The sequence below is a fragment of the Lynx rufus genome, unplaced genomic scaffold (genome assembly GCF_022079265.1).
Source record: "Lynx rufus isolate CCGP_SWC_20201006 ecotype Redwood Valley unplaced genomic scaffold, mLynRuf1.p SCAF_3, whole genome shotgun sequence".
Taxonomy (NCBI): Eukaryota; Metazoa; Chordata; class Mammalia; order Carnivora; family Felidae; genus Lynx; species Lynx rufus.
The window spans coordinates 29,965,814-29,988,255 of NW_025814845.1; the positions used below are offsets into that span (position 1 = coordinate 29,965,814).

General features: G+C 38.6%; 1 protein-coding gene across 10 annotated transcripts in view; it reads right to left on the reverse strand.

The window, feature by feature from the left end:
• Positions 1 to 22,442, reverse strand: part of SMIM14 (small integral membrane protein 14) — a 127,472-nt gene that overhangs the window by 4,508 nt on the left and 100,522 nt on the right. For all 10 annotated transcript variants that reach the window (XM_047092216.1, XM_047092213.1, XM_047092215.1 and 7 more), the window contains 2 exons: positions 15,628 to 15,676; positions 700 to 842 (listed from right to left, as the gene is read on the reverse strand). In XM_047092216.1, the coding sequence (XP_046948172.1) occupies positions 700 to 842; positions 15,628 to 15,676 (192 nt within the window). The remainder of the gene's footprint in view (positions 1 to 699; positions 843 to 15,627; positions 15,677 to 22,442) is intronic.

Below are 22,442 nucleotides of genomic sequence, written 5' to 3' on the forward strand. Positions count from 1 at the left end.
GGAGTTTCTTCTATTCAAGATAGCACAAAACACTCCCTGTTGGGTCACTTTATTTATGCTATTTTTTACCTAGGTTCTATAAATGGTAGTAATCATGACTATCAAGATTTATCAACATGAATGATCCTATCTCTCCTTTGCCAGCGTTTGATCTATTATGATGCAGAACTGGATGAGTTTTTAAGAGAAACTGGATGGGAAAACAAAAGGAAAACAGGATTTAGCCAGATAGGCTCAGGGTCTCTACTGAATTTAATAGCTAGGACAGAAGGGGAAAAAGTGAAGTAGAGGAAAAAATATGAACTATAGCTAGTAAGAGAATTTAAAGAGCGGGAACCATGAGAAGCAAGGGATCAACTGTGAGGAACTGGGGAGTGAAAGACTGAGATTTGAGAAGTACTGCTGTGGATTATTATGAACTGGATCATTTTCTATGTTGAGAAAGACTGGAATGTGAGTAAAGATTGGAATTCATTCTACAATTCTTTTTGGGCTACTGGTCTGTTTCTCTCTATATGTAACTCCATGAAGATTAAGCCTTTTGGGGTTGCAAGATTTACAAGAACTACATAGGAAGAACTTATTCCGTGAGTTAAATCTTCCTTTTGCTAATTCAGATATTTCAGTCAAAACAAACTCCTCCCATTCCCAGGCCACACCCACCCCTACCCAAATGAATTTCTAATCCACAACACTTACATTATGAGGACTGGTTGGCTTTCCAGTAAGATTGGATCCTCTTAGATTAGGAGGTCTCAGTAGAAACAAAATCACTGCAATAACCATCCAGGCCATCAAGATCATGGTAATACTGATGCCATTATCACCAGAAGGTCCTGGCACTAAAGACAAACAAAAAATATATTTGCAACAAAAAATGTAGCATGGTTATAATACTGTTAGATAATTTAAGAATAAATTCTAATGTTCAAGTGCCATTTTCAAAAATTGTATTACACATTTGAAAATATACAATGAAAAATTGTATACACATTTTAAGAAATACAATTATGAAATATTACATCTTGAATCTTCCTTTCTTCTTGTGAGAAAATCTAAATGGTAAATGGTACAAAATAGTCATAAGACAAAACCTATTAAATGAGGATTTTAATATACAGGGGTTCTTAATATTTTGGTGTGACAGAATCCTTTGAGAATTTTAGAAAAATTAAGGACTCTTTCCACTGTAAGAATCCATGTATACACACTCAATTTTGCATATGATTTGGGAAGGTTCATGAACCCACAAAGCCACCCATCCCCAGATATACTGAGATCTACAAAACCCAGGTTAAAACCACCTGATGTACAGTAAAGACACTCTACCTCAAGACAGGAAAATTCTGAATTTTAATTACAAAAGCAGCATGAAAAAATAACAGAGCTTAAGGAAAAGGAACGATGTGAATTGTATAATATATAAATTAAAGATCCCTTGAATGATATTCTCAAAGAGATAGTAATTTGGCCTTCTTTTTTAACAAAAAGAAGTTGGATTCAGATACAGATATTCTAAAATCTATCCATTTATCAGGAGAAAGAAGTCAGGGCTGTGTGTGTCAGTAATAGTTTCTCCCAGCTCCTCAGGCAGCCATGTCTTATTTAATTCATTATTACAAGTACCTAACACAGTGCTGGCCCATGGTATGAGCCTAACAAATTTCTGCTAAATAAAACAGACTTATAATTGACGTATATTAGAGAACTCAGTTGTCATAAATGAAAATTACAGAAGATAGATTTCTTTTTTTTAAGTTATTTATTTATGTATTTACTGAGAGAGAGAGAGAGAGAGAGAGAGAGAGAGAGAGAGAAGAAGGGGCAGAGAGAGGGGGAGAGGATCCACACTGTCAGCACAGAGCCTGATGTAGGGCTTGAATTCACGAACCGTGAGATCATGGCCTGACCTGAAATTGAATTAGACACGTAATCAACTGAGCCACCCAGGAGCCCCTATTTTAAGAGACAGAGAACGAGAGTGTAAGCAAGGAAGGGACAGAGAGAGAGGGAGAAAAAATACCAAGCAGGCTCCGCACTGTCAGCACAGAGCCCTACACGGGGCTCTATCTCATGAACGAGCCGAAATCAAAACTCAGAGTGTGTTAAGGGACTGAAGCCACCCAGGCACCACATGAGAGGGGTTTTTTGTTGTTGTTGTTGTTGTTGTTTTTAAAGCAAATACTATTGGGACACTTGGGTACTCAGTTAAGTGTCTGAGTCTTGGTTTCAGTTCAGGTCATGATCTCACAGTTCATGAGTTCAAGCCCTGCATCAGGATCTGTGCTGACAGTATGGAGTCTGCTTGGGATTCTCCCTTTCTCTCTGCCTCTCTCTCTTAAAATAAACATTAAAAAAAAGCAAATACTATTATTTTTATTGCTAAATAATAGCTAAAATTTGAATCGTTACTTTGAACCAGGCATCTCTGTTAATCCTTTTAACAATCTTATTTTATGGTAAGTACTACCATATTTTCATTTTATTGATGAAGAAACTAGGGGAAAGGGGGGTTAAATCCTAATGTCATACAGTTGGTATGTGGCAAAGCTGGGATTTTAATACAGCTGGTGTCATTCCAGAGGCTGTACTCTTTTTTTTTTTAATTTTTTTTTTCAACGTTTATTTATTTTTGGGACAGAGAGAGACAGAGCATGAACGGGGGAGGGGCAGAGAGAGGGAGACACAGAATCGGAAACAGGCTCCAGGCTCTGAGCCATCAGCCCAGAGCCCGACGCGGGGCTCGAACTCACGGACCGCGAGATCGTGACCTGGCTGAAGTCGGACGCTTAACCTACTGCGCCACCCAGGCGCCCCCCAGAGGCTGTACTCTTAACCAACCTCTTTGCCATGTCAGAATCTCTGACAATACCACAGAGTGAGACAGAACCTGAAAATTATTAGTCCTGTGAGTAGTAAAATTAGAAAACACAGATTTTAAAAAGGATTTTTGATGAATAAGCTTGTAAGTAGAGGTTAGGTAAAATTAGATTATTTAAAGTTAAAGAAAGATAACTGTGACTTCTACACATTATCACTTCTTATGGTGCCCCTGTCTCAGAAATAAAATGCCAGATTAATGGTATAGACCAGAAGTGAAACCCCAATGTCAATTCTTATGTATTATTCAATTTGGAAAGTGGGTCTCTTCCTTTCATTTTATTTTATTTTATTTAAATTTTTTTTAACGTTTATTTATTTTTGAGACAGAGAGAGACAGAGCATGAACGGGGGAGGGTCAGAGAGAGGGAGACATAGAGTCTGAAACAGGCTCCAGGCTCTGAGCTGTCAGCACAGAGCCCGACGCGGGGCTCGAACTCACGGACCGCGAGATCATGACCCTAGCCGAAGTCGGCCGCTTAACCAACTGAGCCACCCAAGCGCCCCTCTTCCTTTCATTTTATAAGTAATCTCTACATCCGGCGTGAGGCTCGAACTCACAACCCTGAGATCAAGAATTGAATGCTCCAACAACTAAGCCAGCCAGGCACCCCAGGTCTCTTATTTTTTGATACTCTTTGCACATAAAATATTCTTCACGGGGTTGAACCTTGGATCACTAATTTACTAATTCATGTCTTTGTAGACATGAAAATGCCTACTCTCACAGTCATGTTATGGTTCTCAGTTTCCTGTAACTGTCTCCTAGCTTGGTTCTTATTCCTGTCTTTCTTTTCTGCATATTGCTTCCAGAAAAGTCTGCTTAGAACACTGCTCGTAACAGATCTGCTGACCAACCCAGTGACTTACTCTCTGACTACTGCTTCAACTCTGAACTCTTCAGCCTGGCCTTTCCTCATAGGATTTGGCCCTACTCATCATATTAACTCTAAGTATTTCTCACATAAAGCATCCTCCTGTTCTAGTCAACCATAGTATCTTCTTCCTTCTTTAGCCAGTGGTAGTCTGGTCTGTCTATGCTTAAGAATAGCCTGTGATGACAGCAATACCACAGATTCTATGGCTCTACCTCACACCATCTAATTCAGGAGCAGCTCAGGGATGGGGTCAGGAACCAACAATATTTTAAAAACTTCCCAAATGAATATGATGCAACAGTTCAATGCTAGTTTGGCTGAAAGAATTTGACAATTTTACAAACTCAGTCCTGGGGTACTCATGATTTTTTCCCTGTCTAGCATGTGCTTACAAATAACCACCATTTATTCACCTACATCACTCTCTTCTATAAAAATCTCCATTTTTGGGGTACCTGGGTGGCTCACTCAGCTGAGCGTCCAACTTCAGCTCAGGTCATGATCTCACGGTTTGTGGGTTCAAGACCCACATCTGGCTCGCTACTGTCAGTGCAAAGCCCGCTTTGGATCCTCTGTCCCCCTCTCTCTTTGCCCCACCTCTGCTTGCACTCTCTCAAAAGTGAATAAATATTTTGTTCTCACTTTTGAGAGAGATAGCATGAGCAGGGGAGCGGTAGAGAGAGAGCTAGACACAGAATCCAAAGCAGGCTCCAAGCTCTGAGCTGTCAGCACAGAGCCTGATGTGGTGCTTGAACCCATGAACTGTGAGATCATGACCTGAGCCGAAGTGGAACATTTAACCAACTAAGCCACCAAGGCGTCCCAAAAATGAATAAACATTTTTTTAAAAATCTCCATTTTCTCAGTCCTCTCCTTCCTTTCTTCTCTGGACTAGTGTAGCATTCCTAGTTTGAAGGAATGGCTTCCTGTTTGTTCTAATTAGGACATTAACTTTTCAAGAACTGAGACCGTTTTATAGATGTTTGACTCCATTACTTCTTAGCTATATAATCTCTGTGCCTCAATTTCTTCACCTGTGAAATGGAAATATTACTATCATCCCAGAGAGTAGTTGTGAGGATTGAAATGATCAGTACATAAGGAGCAGTTAGTACAGTGACTGGTACACAGAAGGTATTTAATACCAGTATTGAATACCCCAGGAGGTATTCATTACCAGTATTATGCACACAGAAAAGTTTGAGTGCAGATATATCCTGGCGTGAATAACTAGGCTGGATAAGATGCTGAAGTGGGAATGGAAAAGGGTCAAATACAAATAGTACTAGGATGGGAGAAGCAAAACACGTGGTGACTGACTGGACTGACAGTAGAAGGGGGAAGAAAAGAAGTTAAAGATGCCTCTAAAGTCTGTGAAGGGTAGTAATGTGCAGTAAAATTTCTCTACTTAAAAGGCTAAAAAAAAAAAAAAAAAAAAAAGGTTAAATGGATATCATTTTCCTAACCTTCAAAGTTTGATAAGTTCATTTCTCTTATTCTCCAATAACTCAAGGCCCCTCTCAGAATAAAGAATAATAGCTAAATCAATTAAAGTTGAACCTCTTGGGGTGCCTGGGTAGCTCAGTTGGTTAAGCATCCAACTCCTGATTTTGGCTCAGGTTATGATTTCATGGTTCTTGAGACTGAGCCAGAGCCTGCTTAGGATTCTCTCTCTCTCTCTCTCTCTCTCTCTCTCTCTCTCTCTGCCTCTCTCTCTCTCTCAAAATAAATAGACTTAAAAAAAAAAGTTGAACCTCTTGACCATAGTCAGTGTTTTTCTATTTATACTAGCCCCATAAAATTAAGATGGCTCTAGAATGTATTTTCACATAGGTATACTGTGCAAGATTATTTTTTTAAAAAAAAACCTAGAAAAAAATAGAAACAAACCTAAATGCCTGCCAAGAGTGTCTGATTAGTAAATTAGGGGAACATCTGCACAATGTAATACCCATGAAGCTGTAAAAAAATGTTTAGGGAAGTTTCCATGAGATATGCTATTTTTTTTTTTTTGACTGAAAAAAAAAAGGTGAGAAACTGTGTACCAAGAAAGGAAGTAAATAATAGACAGTTTGCTTGTACATGAATAAATTCTGGAAAGATACATAAAAAGCTAATAATACCCGAGACAGCACCTGAGTAGATGAGAAAATGTAAGGAGGAAGATAACTTTTCAGTGTTTATTAATTAAGTCCTTGATTTGTGAACTATATATAAAAAAATAAATTGAATTAAACAAAAAAAGTTCAGGATTGGAGAGCCTGGGTAGTATCTGAACTGAGTTGGACTTCTTGAAATATTCAGAAACAGACATGAATAGAATCACTGATGGCATTCTGTGATTATTTGTAGTCCCTTATGACAAGATTCGCTTTTTCATAAAGTCTCCAAACAGGTATGCTACTCAAACTCCCTCATACTACATGTAGCTGATACAAACAAATATAACAGGCAGCTATTGTTTTAAATTTATTTTTATTTTATTTTTCTAAGTTCGCTCCATGCCCAATGTGAGGCTTGAACTCACAGCCTTGAGATTAACAGTTGCAGGCTCTACTGACTGAGCCAGCCAGGTGCGCCTAATTTTAAGTTTTATTTTCATTTAAGTAACCTCTATACCCAACATGGGGCTTGAAATCACTACCTCAGGATCAAGAGTTGTATGCTCTTCCAACTGAGCCAGCCAGGCACCCCAAGGAACAGAGATTTTAAAGTCAGTAGAGAGAAGTGAACAGGCACTGGTCCCCGGGGTTTTTACTGTGATAACTTTTTGACACATACAAATATTAAGGGGCACAATCACATGGGAGATATAAAATCTGTTTCCTCACTGCCTGGAAATGATTTGCCTTAAGAGAGTAAATACATTTTGCTGTATCGTCTGGAAAGATGTCAAATCAAAAAATGTAAAAGGACTCTGTGCATCAAAATACAGCATTCTGCTTTGCTTAACGTTTAAGTCTTTAGTTATAAGCAAATGTATTACAAATAGTTTGTCAAATGGAATATGCACAGTGAAGCTATTAACTTACCTGGACACCAGGAAGATGAAGGAGTAGAGAGGGATGCTCTAAGAGCTGGTAGATCCCAAGGGATTATTTCTACAAACTTACATAGGCTTCCAGTGGAAAAGCAGAAATAGAACAACAGTGAAAGTGGTGCATTAGCACCAGGAGGCTTTAACTCTGCAATTTGGGGGCTGTATGGAGTAATTACATTATCCTCACAGTATAGCTACCTGTTTTCAAGTTGATTTACTCCAGAATTAAGTTAGTGATAGAGCTGGTTTCCACACAACACTTTATCTGAAAGGCAGTCTTTCAGAAGAGTGAGCAGACTTGCTCCCTACTGCTCTAGAGAGCAAAACTATGGGTGGACACCACAATGAAGTGGGAGTTTAGCTCAATATAAAGAATCATGCACTATTCGGTGATCCATACTTACTATTGTAATGTCCTCTTAATAAATTGATCCTTTTGTCATTTTGAAAAAAAAAAAAAAAGAATCATGTACCAACTGAATCTGCTAATACACTGCAGCTAAATTCTGCTCCCACACAAAGTAATGAGCTCAGATTCAATTAAATCACCTCAAATGCATGCAACAAACCATGGCAAGCACAATGAGTATTGTGATATAATAAGAAATATAGGGGCATCTGGGTGGCATCGTCGGCTAAGTGTCCTGACTCTTGATTTCGGCTCAGGCTGTGATCTAACAGTTGTGATACTGAGCCCTGCATCGTGCTCCATGCTGGGTACGGAGCCTGCTTAAATTCTCTCTCCCCCTCTCCCTCTGCCATTCCCCCTCACCTGCATGTGTGCACACATACATGTGCGCACGCTCTCTCTCAAAAAAGAAAAAAGCAAAACAAAACAAAAAAGGAAAAAAAAGGAAAAGAAAAAAAGAAATATATATTTGGTCTTCATTCCAGTTCCTAGCACAGAAATCCTAAAACTCTTGGAATTTCCTGAGAGATAGGAAAGAAATGTCATTTTGTAATTAATAATAAACGTTTCAACCAAACCTGAGTTTATGCTAATGAAGTGACTTTGGGGGGCCTCTGTAGGCTTCAGGATGGGGTCTGGTTGCCAGAGTTTGACCATATAATTAGAGAGCTGGAACTTTCAGCTCCACTACCTAACCTCCAGGCAGGAAAGTGGCTGGAGATCAACTTACTCACCAATGGCCAATGATTTTATCATTCCTGCCTACAGAATAGAATCTCCATAAAAACTCTAAACAAAGGGGTTCAGAGAGCTTCCTGATTGGTGAATACATCGAGGTGCTGGGAAAGTGGCACACTCAGAGAAAACAGGGAAACTCTGCACCCTTCCACCACATATCTTGCCCTGTGCACCCTTTCTACTTGGCTGTTCTTGAGTTGTACCCTTTATAATACACCGGTAATGTAAATAAACTGTTTTCCTGAGTTCTGTGAGCCATTCTAGCAAATTACTGAACCTGAGTAGGGGACAGTAGGAACTCCAGATTAAAATATATTTTATGAAAACAGCATAAATTCACTGGAGAAAATTTAGAATACAAAGAAAAGTAATTCTAACACCGACAGGAAACAACTGCACAAACCATTTAAAAACACGACTTTCAGAAAGGATTTCCACCAAACACTAAAAGAACCAGGGAAGAAAAACTGGCCAATATAACTAAATTAATATTTAAGCTCTAGAGTTTTGTCTTTATGTTTAGATTAAAGAAATGACATTTCATTCAAAGAAGTAAGAGTATATTTGGTTTACAGGTGGGGTTGGGCTCTAGGATCACAGATACCACAAATGTAATAAATACTTGTTTTTCCATAAGAAGTTCAATAAGATTATTTTCAACTAGAAGAACAGGTTTTAGCTTTACCTGCTGGAGGAAAATTTTGAGCTGCTTATCAGAAAGCACACTGCAGATTAATGAATGCTACTGAAAAAGCAACATAAAGAAATCTGGAGTGGGGGAAACACCACATATCACCCCAACAACCTAACACAACGTCTACACATTACCGTTACCTTCTTGTCCAGAAGCATATAATTACTACCCTGATGCACCAATGGAAAATGTTCTGACAAAATTTCTACTTTGGGCTAAGCACTGTAATAGCTCCTATTTCTCTAAGCTGTTATATTTACAGAATTTAATGGGACACCCAGTTCACATAATAGTAACAATAATTAATAATGTAATAACAAGTGCCTTTAAAATAGTACCTTACTATGTTTTAGCTTCATTACAAAATAAAGTGGAGCTCAGCTTCGGGATGGTATGTATAAGCACAGAGCCTATTAATAAATGCAATTTAGTAACATGTCAAAAATCTTAAAATGTACATAAAATGTAGCAAGGGAAGTTAGAATGTTGAGATTTAGAATGGGATCAAACTTGGGGCACCTGGGTGGCTCAGTCAGTTAAGTATCCGACTCTCGATTTTGGCTCAGGACATGATCTCACAGTTTGTGGGATTGAGTCCGGCTCCTTGCAGACTTAGGATTCTCTCTCCCTCTCTCTCTGCCCTTCCTCTGCTTGCACACTCCCTCTCTCTTCCAAAATAACTAAATAAACTTAAAAAAAAGAAGTTTAAAAAAAGAGAATGGAATCAAACTTAAGTTATTGACTTAAAACAGATGACTATTAGTTGTTATATGTAAACCCCCAAACAAAAACTTACAGTAAACACACAAAAGATAAAAAAATATAAGCATAACACTAAAGAAAGTCATCAAACCAGAAAGGAAGATAGCAAGAAAAGAACAGAAAGGAACTACAAAAACAGCCAGAAAACAATGAACGCTATGGCAACAAGTATATGCCTATCATTAATTACTTAAACTGTATTTTTTTTTTCTTTTTTAAGAGGGAGGGCACACGTGAGAGGGCAGAGAGAGATGGAGAGAGAGAAGAGGGGCTTACCGAAAGCGGGGCTTGAGCTCACCCGAAGAGGGACTCAAACTCACGAACTGTGAGATCATGACCTGAGCTAAAGTCAGATGCTTAATGACTGAACCAGCCAGGAGTCTAGTACTTTAACTGTAAATGAACTAAATTCTAATCAAAAGACAGAGTGGTGGGGCACCTGGCTGGCTCAGTTGGTAGAGCATATGACTCTTGATCTCAGGGTTGTGAGTTCAAACACCACGTTGGGCATAGAGCTTATTTAAAAAAAAAAAAAAAAAAAAGACATAGAGTGGCTGAATGGATTAAAAAAACAAGACCCAGGGTGCCTGGATGGCTCAGTTAAGTGTCCTACTTCGGCTCAGGTCATGATCCCGTGGCTGAGCCCTGTGTCTGGCTCTGTGCTGACAGCTCAGAGCTGGAGACTGCTTCAGATTCTGTCTCCCTCTGTCTCTACCCCTCTCCCCGCCCCCTCTCAAAATAAAAATAAAACACCAAGAACAAAACCAAACCAAAAAACAAGACCCATGTATATGCTGCCTATAAGAGACTCACTTTAGATGTAATGACATACAGAGACTGAAAGTAAAGGCATGGTAAAAGATATTCCATGCAATAGAAACCAAAAGAGGGTGCCTAGGTGGTTCAGTCAGTTAAGTGTCTGACTTAGGCTCAGGTCATGATCTTGTGGTGCATGGGTTCAAGCCCCACATTAGAGGGGTCTGGAGCCTGGTTCAGATTCTGTGTCCCCCTGCCACCCTGCCCCCGCTCTCTCTGCCCCTCCCCCACTTGTGCTCACTCTCTCTCTCAAAAATAAAGAAATAAATGTTTAAAAAAAAAAAAAGAGGGGTGCCTGGCTGGCTCAGTCAGTTAAGCATCCAACTTTGGCTCAGGTCATGATCTCACGGTTCATGGGTTTGAGCTCCATGTCAGGCTCTGTGCTGACACCTCACAGCCTGGAGCCTGCTTCAAGTTCTGTGTCTCCCTCTCTCTCTCTCTGCCCCTTACCTGCTCATGCTCTCTGTCTCTCTCTGAAAAATGAATAAACATTAAAAAAAAAAAAAAGAAACCAAAAGAAAGCTGGGGTAGCTAATACATATATCCAACAAAATCAATTTTATTTATTTATTTTTGAATGTTTTTTATTTATTTATTTAGAGAGAGAGCATGAGCAGGGAAGGGACAGAGAGATAGATGAGAGAGAGAATCCCAAGCAGGTTCCACACTGTCAGCACAGAGACTGATGAGGGGCTTGATCCCATGAACTATGAGATCATGACCTGAGCCGAAATCAAGAGTTGGACACTGAACTGACTGAGCCACCCAGGTGCCCAGACAAAATCAATTTTAAAACAAAGACTACATAATAAGAGACAAATAAGGGCATTACATAATGATGAAGGGGTCAATCCAGTAAAAGGATACAATAGTTGTAAATATTTATAGGAGCACCAAAATATATAAAGCAAATATTAACAGACCTCAATGGAGAAATAGACAGCAATACAACAATAGCAGGGAACTTTAATACCTCACTTACGCCAATGGATAGATCATCCAGACAGAAAATCAATAGGGAAACATCAGCCTTAAATGACATGTCAGATCAGATGGACTTAACTGTATATATAGAACATTCCCTCCAAAAGCAACAGAATATACATTCTTCTCAAGTGCACAGAAAACATTCTCTAGAATAGATCATATGTTGACCACAAGTAAGTCTTAATAAATTTAAGAGGACTGAAATCATATCAAGCATCTTTTCCAACCACAGCAATATAAAACTAGGCTCCACACTGAACATGGGGCTTGAACTCAGAACCCTGTGATTAAGAGTTGCATGCTCTACCAACTGAACCAGCCAGGCACCCCAGAAAAATTTTATACAATCAAAAATATCCTGAAACAAACAAAAAGTCAATTATAACACTAAAATTTTGGGGATGCAGCAAAAGCAGTTCATTTATTATTATTATGTTTTATTTATTTTTTAGAGTGAGACAGTGTGAGTGGGGGAGGGGCAGAGAAAGAGAGGGACACAGAATCCAAAACAGGCTCCAGACTCTGAGCTGTTAGTACAGAGCCTAACATGGGGCTCAAACTCACAGACCATGAGATCATGACCTGAGCCAAAGTTGGATGCTTAACTGACTGAGCAACCCAGGCACACCACGAGCAAAAGCAGTTCTAAAAGAGAAGTTCACAGTGATAAATGCCTACTTCAAGCAATAAGAAAAGTCTCAAACGATCTAACTTTATACCTCAAAAAGTAGAAAAAAAACAGAATACAGCCCATAGTTAGTAGATGTAAGGGAATAACAAAGATTAGAGTAGAAATCAATGATAAAGAAATTAAAAAGATACTAGAAAAGACTGATAAAACTAAGAGCTAATTCTCTGAAAAGATAAACAAAATTGATAAACCTTTAGTCAGACTAACCAAAAAAAGAGAGAAAGGACTCAACTAAAATCAGATATGAAAGAGATGTTACAACTGATACTATAAAAATATAAAGGATCATAACATTAGTATGAATAATCATACACCAACAAACTGGACAACCTAGAAGAAATGAATAACCTCCTAGAAACATACAGCCTACCAAGACTGCATCATGATAAAACAGAAAATCTGAGCAGACTGATTACTAGTAAGGAGACTGAATCAGTAATCAAAACCCTCCCAACAAACAAAAGTCCAGGACCAAACAGCTTCATTGGTGAATTCTACCAAACATTTAAAAAAGAATTAACACTAATCCTTTTCAAACTCATCCAAAAACAGAAGAGGAGGTAATTCTACTAAACTCATTTTATGAAGCCAACATTACCCTAGTACCAAAACCAACAAGGATACCACAAGAAAAAAAGGTACAGGCTAATGTCCCTTATTCACACAGATGTAAAAATCCTCAAAACATTAGCAAATAGAATTCAACAATACTTTAAAAAGACCATACATCATGATCAAGTGGGATTTACTCTAAGGATCACAAATCAGTCAATGTGATATATATTACATTAACAAAATTAAGGATAAAAGTCATATGATCATCTCAATAGATGCAGGAAATGCATTAGACAAAATTAAACATCGATTTATTACAAAAACTCTCAACAAGGTGAAAATGTACCTCAACATAATAAAGCCCAAAGCTAACACCATATTTAACTGTGAAACCGAAAAACTTTTCCTCTAAAACCAGGAACACAACAAGGATGTTCACTCTGGCCACTTTTATCCAACACAGTATTAGAAATCCTAGCCAGAGCAATTAGGCAAGAAAAAGAAATAAAAGGCAACCAAATTTAAAATGAAGTAAAAGTGTCACTATTAGCTGATGACATTATGTATAGAAAACCCTAAAGACTCCATCAAAAAGATGTTAGAATAAACAAATTCACTAACATTGCAACATATAAAATCAACACAAAAACCTGTTGTGTTTCTATACACTAATAACAAGCTAGCAAAAAGAGAAATTAAGAACACAGTCCCATTTATAATTGCATCAAAAAACACCTAGGAATAAATTTAACCAAGGAGGTGAAAGAGCTGTGTGTTGAAATGAAAGAAATTGAAGATACAAATAAAAAGATACTCCATGCCCACACACTGGAATAATTGTTAAAATGTCCATACTACTCAAAGCAATTACATATTCAATTCAATTCCTATCAAAATTCCAAAGGCATATTTCACAGAAATATAACAAACAATCCTAAACTTTGTATAGAACCACAAAAGACCCCAAAGCAATCTTGAGAAAAGAAAAAAGTTGAAGGCATCACAATCCCTGATTTCAAATTCTATTACAAAGCTAAAGTATTTGGGGTGACTTCAGCTCAGGTCATAATCTCATGGTTTGTGATTTGAGCCCCACGTCGGGGCTCTGACAGCTCAGAGCCTGGAGCCTGCTTCAGATTCTGTGTCTCCCTCCCTCTCTCTGCTTGCACTCTGTTTCCCTCTCTCTCAAAAATAAACATTAAAAAAAATTTTTTTTAAGTTATCAGAAGATCTGAATAGACATTTTCCCAAAGAAGACACAGATGGCAAACAGGTTAAAGTCACCTAACATCAGGACACTGCAAACAAAACCACAATGAGATATCATCTCATACCTGTTAGAAAGCCTATTACCAAAAAGGTAAGAAATAACTAGTGTTGGTGAGGATGTAGAGAAAAAAGAACCCTGTGCACTGTTGATCAGAATGTAAATTGGTATAGCCACTATGGAAGACAGTATGTAGGTTCTTCAAAAAATTTAAACAAGAACTACCATTATATGACCCAGCAACTCCACCTCTGGGTTTTCTCCAAAGAAAACAAAAACATTAATTCAAAAAGATATATGCACTCCCATGTTCAATGCAGCACTATTTACAATAGCCAAGGTATGGAAACAATCTAATTGTCCATCCACAATGAATGGATAAAGAACTGATGGTGTATATATACATATATACACACACAATAGGATATTATTTAGCCATAAGAAACAATGAAATCTTGCCATTTGTGACAACATGGATGGAAGTGAAATAAGGGAAACAGAGAAAGATGAATACTGTATTATCTCACTTATATGTAAAATCTAACAAAACAAAATAAGCTCATAGACACAAAGATCCAATTGGTGGTTGTCAGAGGTGGGGGCTAAGGAGTGGGAGAAATGGGTGAAGTAGAGGGAAAAGGTAAAAAACAGAGGCACATGGGTGGCTGATCCAGTTGAGGGTCTGACTCTTGATTTCAGCTCAGGTCAGGATCCCAGGGTCATGGGATCAAGCCCTCTGTTGGGCTCTGTGCTGACAGTGTGGAGCCTGCTTGAGATTCATTCCCTCCCTCCCTCCCTCCGTGTCTCTCTGTCTCTGTCTCTCTCTCTCTCTCTCTCTCCCCCCTTCAACCCCCTCCCAAACTTGCAAGCTCTCTCTGTAAAATGAAAAATAAAATTTTAAGGTAAAAAAATAATTTAATTAAAAATATGCATATAAAGGATATCTGTTCAACTATTATTTATAATAGCAAAAAATACATCAGCAGGCTAAGATTCCAATAAAAGGAAATCACTTAAACACTGATGTATTCCCAAAATGTATTATTATTTAGTCAGTAACTATTTTTAAGATAAATATACACTAATATGTTTATAATACAGTGGTGAAAAACAATACACACAAAGTGATCCCATTTTCACAAATGTATCTGAAATTAATTGTGTCAGGTTTCACCTTCCTATTAATGTCATACTTCCATTCTTACAGTCAAATCATTATGGCTAAGACAGAACTGGCTTGAATGTTAGGTATTAGAACCCCTCAAGTTATTTGTGTCTTGTAAAAAAGGTGCTTCACCTAATAGCCACCAAGTCTATCAGCTATATTCACAATGCAGGATCCATCTTTCTCTTCTGATTCTCACTTTACCATCACCACTGCCCATAAAGCCAGATTGAGAAACTTCCCAACTGCCTTTGCTCCCTAGAGAATGCTAATGTCAGAGCCAAAGCCCCAAAGCCTCCACACCCTGGGAAAGAATGGGCTCCTCTCCCCATTCAAAAGTTCCCAAAGCTGCCAATGGATGCAAAAAAGACATGGTAGAGAAAGGGTGAGGGGTTTGCACTAGCAGCCTTGCTGTTCCAGTGTGACCAGCCAGAAGTGCACGTTACACATATATTTGCCAAGAAAAAGGTCTGAAAGGTTTTACAGCAAGTTGTCAATAATGGTTATCTTTTAGTATTCTGCAAGTTTTTCCTTACCTATGATTTTAAAATTTTCTTCAATGAAAATTTGTTTTTGAGGAAGAAAAAAATATTTAAGTTAAAAAATGAAATATTTAAATAGGAAATACATTACTGAGAACCATTTCCTTGAACAACAAACCATAAATAAAATTTCCAACATTCACAGTCATCTGTCCTCTAATTCTGCCCCAATGCAAGGCCCCTCCTGTGCCATCATTACTTACATTCTTGAAGACATTCTGTGTCTGTGCAGTAGGACTGGGACTGCCTCAACTACAATGAATAAGAAGAAAGGAAAGTTAGCCATTGGATTTAACCAAAAGCGGATAATCTTTATTAGAAAGATTTTTTTTTTTTTAAACAAATGCTACCACAGTAGATATACTGTACCTTCAGAATCAGATACAAACACAGACTACACTGAGGAGCAGTCCAGCTTTGGGGGATTTTTTCTAGTCAAAATAATTTTCACATACTTTCACATACACTGTGACCTAGCACAATTCACCCATTTATATTAAGGAATTTTTAGAAAATCACCTGTGACCTACCTAAACTGCTTCACATTATTAAACTTCCCAAAGAAGAACGCTAAACTGTAGAGGAAGACTACTAGAAGGAGAGTAAACTTTGTTAATGAGATTTTTTTCTCATGGAAAATTCGAAGCAGAGAAAAAAAAAAAGATTCTATTTGTAGAAAATGCATCTTTGAAAGGGAAGAACAAATACTTTCCCTTTTTTGCTTAGATCTGCATAAACCATGGCTATAAGGAACTAATAAAAATGGATACCACAGGGGTTGGGGGTGGAATGGAGGAGTAGACTCTGACAGAGATGAAAACTAAAGTTTTCAATATTTATCTTTTTACACAATTTTGGGACCATGTGATTATTATTTTTAAAAAGAAAATTTAAAAGAAAAAACTATCAATAAATATACATCACCCTTTTATGAATGTCCACCCTATGCTGAGAAATTTTATGATGTTTAGAAATGACATGATAAATCTTAAAATAGAGATGGCCATATGGTAAAAGAGAATAAGGAGCATGCAACTTTTTAATTCAGCCTTGTTACTTTATAATGACACCCTCTCTCCATTAAAGCAGTAACTCATGACTTGCAATTGCTTGGGAAAACAACAGAGCAGGTGTGCTTAGCTGGTTAAGTATGAGAGCTCTGCAGAAAAGACCTGGATTTAAAGTCTGGATCTGCAAACTTCTAGAGTTTCAAAGACCTTGGTCAAGGTCTTTAACACTTCTAAACTTTAGTTTCCTCACCTGGTAAAATGGGGATAATATTACCTACATTTGAGTACTAGTGAGGATTAAAATAGATAATGCAAGTGAACTGTAGTAAGAAACCAAGGAACGTTAGCTATTATTACTACTGTGCCATACCAATTAGGACCTCATCTAAACAATTATTGGAATTAACAACTAAACAAATCGTTTTATAAACTGTTCTCTAAGACGATCAGGCGTGCTTTGGTATATACCTCTAAAAGCAGTCCTACTTGAATTAAAATGGGAAGACAGATCTTAACCCTAAATAAGAAAGGAATCTATCAAAAACCTCTTTAAAAATTATACATTCTATGGCTATTATCAAAAAGACAAAAACAACAAGTGTTGGTGAGGATGTTGAGAAAAGGGAATGGATAAGGACAATGTTGCAAATATATATACAATGAAATATTATTCAGCCACTAAAAAAATGAAATCTTGCCATTTACAACAACAGGGATGGACCCAGAGGGAATTATGCTAAGTGAAAGAAGTCACAAAGAAAAAGATAAAGGGGCACCTGGGTGGCTCAGTTAGTTAAGCAGTTAAGTGTCTGACTCTTGCTTTCGGCTCAGATAGTGATCTTATGGTTCACGAGATCGAGCCCCTGCTGACAGGGCTCTGTGCTGACAGTGTGGAGCCTGCTTGGGATTCTCTCTCTCCCTCTTTCTCTCTGCCCTCCTCACCCCCCACCACCTCCATGCATGCACGCGCGCGCTCTCTCTCTCTCTCTCTCTCAAAATAAATAAACTTAAAAAAAAAGAAGAAAAAGAAAAATAGCGTATGATCTCACTTATATGTGGAATCTAAAAACAAAAAACAAGCAGAGCTCATGGATATAGAGAACACATTCAATTCACTTTGCCCAGATCCATCAGAAGAATCACTACCCAAGGCAGTTCTAGCCTGATGAAACGTATTTTTTAAGTAATAAGACTGGAACGTTAAAATGATTCCTTGATCCATGGGGATGCAGAATAGATGTTGTAGCAGGCATGAAAACAACATTCATCACCATCACAGCTCTTGAGTGACCAGGTCCACCGTCAATGAGCAGTAATATTTTGAAAGGAATCTTCTTTCCTGAGCAATAGGTTTTAGTGGTGGGTTTAAAATATTCAGTAAACCATGTTGCAGACGTGATGTCATGGAAGTTTTGTTGTTCCAACAGAGCACCAGCAGAATAGATTTAGCATAATTCTTAAGAGTCCTAGGATTTGGGGAACAGTAAATGAGCATGAACACTGGCTGCAACTTAAAGTCAGTCCCTGCATTAGCCTCGAATAAGACAGTCAACGTGTCCCTTGAAGCCAGGCATTGACTTCTCTGGCTATGAAAGTCCTAAATGGTATCTTCTTCCAATAGAAGGCTGTTTCATCTACACTGAAAATCTACTGTTCAGTGTAGTTACCTTAATGAACTATCTCAGCTAGATCTTCTGGGTAACTTGCTGCAGCATCCAAATCAGCACTTGCCACTTCACCTTGCACTTTGTTATAGAAATAACCTCTTTCCTTAAAACTCATGAATCAACCTCTTGTTAGCTTCAAACCTTTCTTCTGTAGCTTCCTCACCTCTCTCAGCCTTCATGGAATTGAAGAGAGTTAGGATCTTCTTGCTCTGGATTAGGCTTCTGCTTAAGGGAAGGTGGTAGCTGGTTTGGTCTTCTATCCAGACCACTCAAACTTTTTCCATTATCAGCAGTAAGGCTGTTTTGCTTTCTTATCATTCATGTGTTCACTGGAGTAGAACTTTTAATTTTCTTTCAAGAATTTTTCCTTTGCATTCACAGCTTGCCTAACTGGCCCAAGAGACCTAGCTTTCAGTCTATCTTGGTTTTTGACATGCCTTTCTCACTGAGCTTAATCATTAATAGTTTTTGATTTAAAGTAAGAGATGTGGGACTCTTCCTTTCACTTGAACACTTAAAAGACCATCACAGGGCTATTAATTGACTCAATTTTAATGCTTTTATGTCTCAGGGAATAAGGAGTACTGAGGACAGGGAGAGAGATGGGGGGCGGGGCGGGATAGATAGCCAGCCAGTGGAACAGTCAGAACACATACAACATTTATGGATTAAGTTCGCCATACTATATGGATGAAGTTCATGGTACCCCCAAACCAATTACAACAGTAATATCAAAGACCACTCATCACAGATCACCATAATAAATAATAATGATAAAGCTTGAAATATTGCAAGAATTGCCAAAATGTGACACAGAGACATGAAGCAAGCAAATGCTGACAGAAAAATGGTACTGGTAAGACTTCGATCAATGCAGGGTTGCTACAAACCCTCAATTTGTAGAAAATGCAGTATGTATGAAGTGCAAGTGCAATAAAATGAGGTATGCTTGCAGTTTAACTGAAACACAGCCACACGCATTCATTTAGATATTGTCTACGGCTGCTTTCACTACAACAGCTGAGGTTATAATTATAGAGTCATCGAGCCTAAAATATTTACTATTGTGCTCTTAAATCATTGAACTTACTAGGAAACACACATGGAATAAGAGAAAAAACAAATATTTCTCTGTAGCCATATAAGAATGTTCATTTAGAGGGCACCTGGGTGGCTCAGTAGGTTAAGCATCCAACTTTTGATTTCAGTTCAGGTCAAGATCTCACGGTTTGTGAGACTGAGTCCCATGTCAGGCTCTGTGCTGACAGGACAGAGCCTGCTTAGGATTCTCTCTCTTCCTCTCTCTCTCTCTGCCCCTCCCCCACACTCTTTCTCAAAAATAAACAAACATGTTTTTAAAATGTTCATGTAGAAATGTGAGATGCTCATGAATTACATCTATATAATAATAATAATGCAACAATCATTTGTTCACTTATTCATTCAATATACTTATTAAATGCCTACTATGTGCCAAGTACAGATCTAGGTACTGAGGATATAGTATGAAAAAGACAAAGTTTCTACTTTTATGGATCATACAGTCTTGTGGGGAGAAATCAGACGATTAACAAATATATTATGGGGCGCCTGGGTGGCTCAGTCGGTTAAGCATCCAACTTCATCTCAGGTCATGATCTCACAGTTGGTGGCTTCGAGCCCCATGTCAGGCTCTGCACTGACAGCTCAGAGCCTGGAGCCTGCTTCAAATTCTGTGTCTCCCTCTCTCTCTGCCCCTCCCCCACTTGCACTCTGTCTCTCTCTCAAAAATAAACAAACATTAAAAAAATTAAAAATAGGGGCGCCTGGGTGGCGCAGTCGGTTAAGCGTCCGACTTCAGCCAGGTCACGATCTCGCGGTCCGTGAGTTCGAGCCCCGCGTCAGGCTCTGGGCTGATGGCTCGGAGCCTGGAGCCTGTTTCCGATTCTGTGTCTCCCTCTCTCTGCCCCTCCCCCGTTCATGCTCTGTCTCTCTCTCTCTGTCCCAAAAATAAATAAATGTTGAAAAAAAAAATTTTTTTTAAATAAAAAAAAAAAATTAAAAATATATATATTATAAAAAATTTCAGAGAGTCATGCAGAGAACAAAAACAGGATGGCATTATATCTAAATCAGGCAGAGAGAGGCAATAACACTTAAGGGGCTATCTACGGGACAGTAAAGATCAAGGGATTGAGCATTCCAGGCAGAATAAACAACTAGGAAAGGGCCTTAGGTGAACAGGCTCCTGTGAGATAGTGATGAAGAACCACAAAGTCACTTGTGGCTGGGGCATAAGAGCCATGTTACTTAGCTGTTGTATTTAACCCCAGGACCAAATGCTCTCTCTGTATGCTCAAATCATCACAGTATGCTACTGATGTCATTTGTCTGACTGCCTCCAATTCTGAGACATAGCAATATATAACAGATACCCATATGGTTTATCATTGTGGAATTGGGAGTACTTTCTCATTTTATAATATTTGGGACATATTTAAATAAAAATTATATTACTTTTAAAATTGTATTACTTTAAAAAGTGACTTATTATAACTTAAATAATTTATTATAATCACAAACACTGGAAACTTGTATGTGGTAGGTACTGTAGTAAGAACTTTAACTTGTTATTTAATTCTCAACCAAGGCTGGAGACAGGTTCTATTATTGCTACTTTACTGATGGATGAAACTTGAGTTTGGGAGAGGTTAGCTAACTTGATTATCCAGTACTAACTCCAAAATCTAAATCCTTAACACAATTCCATTCTACTTTACAATGTACAAAATTTTGTATCATAATTTTATAGTTACCAACATATCATTACATTCTCTCAAGCACAATTCTGAATTGTTACAAAATACTCCCATGAGTTGATGTACTGTATAATTGAACTGAAGCAAAATCTGACTAAAGTGAAAATAACCATATGTGTAGTTATTAAGTAGCTCTAAGACCAACATAGCCAATGTTTTCCTTCTACACTGAAAGAGATCTCTCTTGGGATACCTGGCTGGCTTAATTGATGAGCATGTGTCTCTTGATCCTGAGTTAGAACCCCACCTTGGGCACAGAGATCACTTTAAAGAGAGAGAGAGGGGGGGGGGGGGGAGGGGGAGGGGGAGGGAGGGAGAGGGAGGGAGGGAGGGGCACCAGGGTGGGTCAGTCAGTTAAGCATCCGACTTCAGCTCAGGTCATGATCTTATGGTTCATGGGTTCGAGCCCCACGTAGGGCTTTGTGCTGACATCTGGAGCCTGCTTCAGATTCTGTGCCTCCCTCTCTTCCTGCTCCTTTCCCACTCATGCTCTCTTTCTCTCTCTCTCAAAAATAAACAAACATTAAGAAGAGAGAGAGAGAGAGCTCTTCCTTTAAGTGCCAGGGGAAGAAAGAGTAGGCTTCCCTTTGGGACTATGATAAAAAATGGTAATGTACAATTTGTCCTGCTATAGAAGTTTCTAGAAAATTAACTAATTCACATATAATTGGTAAAAAGAGAAATTATGTCAGTTTAATGTGGAAGCTGTGTTGGTTCATAATAAGTGGTTTTTTCTACGTAAGGGCAGCCAGAAGAGTGGGAGTCAAATGATTTTCAACAGGAAACGATAAATCCTTTGGCTCATGCTAAGCAGACAGGAGCTCTTTCAGCTTTAAGAAAATTAAAACTGAGTGCCTACGGGCATGTGCATGCACTGCCCCCCCCCCCCGCCCCTCCCCTCCCCCCAACCAAGAATGAGAAGAATTTATTCATCGGAAGCCTGGCTGAGTGCAGCACTTCAACTCTAGTCCAAGCTGCGGTGAATATTTGGGACATTCCACCAAGAGCTGTGGTTGGACTCTGCTCTTCTGGCAGGTCTTCTTTGAGTTCCTGGCTACATTCTTCACGTTCACAAACAGGCAATGCTGCAGGCTCTGAATAATGAGGTGCCAAAGTATCATGATCAGGACTACGTGTTTTTTCCAAACCAGTGTTTTGGAATATATTTTCAGTATTCAGATTCAAACACCTATGATGAGTAAATTACAGTCTTTAAAGAATTAAAAAACCACTATTTAAGGGCACCTGGGTGGCCCCAGTTGGTTAAGCATCTGGCTCTTGGTTTCGGATCAAGTCATGATCTCACAGTGGTGAGATCAAGACCCAAGTCGGGCTCCATGGAGACAGCATGCAGCCTATTTGGATTCTCTCTCTCCTCTCTTCTCTGCGCCTTCCGTGTTCATGTACAGGCACACACTTTCTTTCTCTTCCTTCCTCAAAATAAATAAATACACACTTTAAAAAAGCCATGCAATGGGGCGCCTGGGTGGCGCAGTCGGTTAGGCGTCCGACTTCAGCCAGGTCACGATCTCGCGGTCCGGGA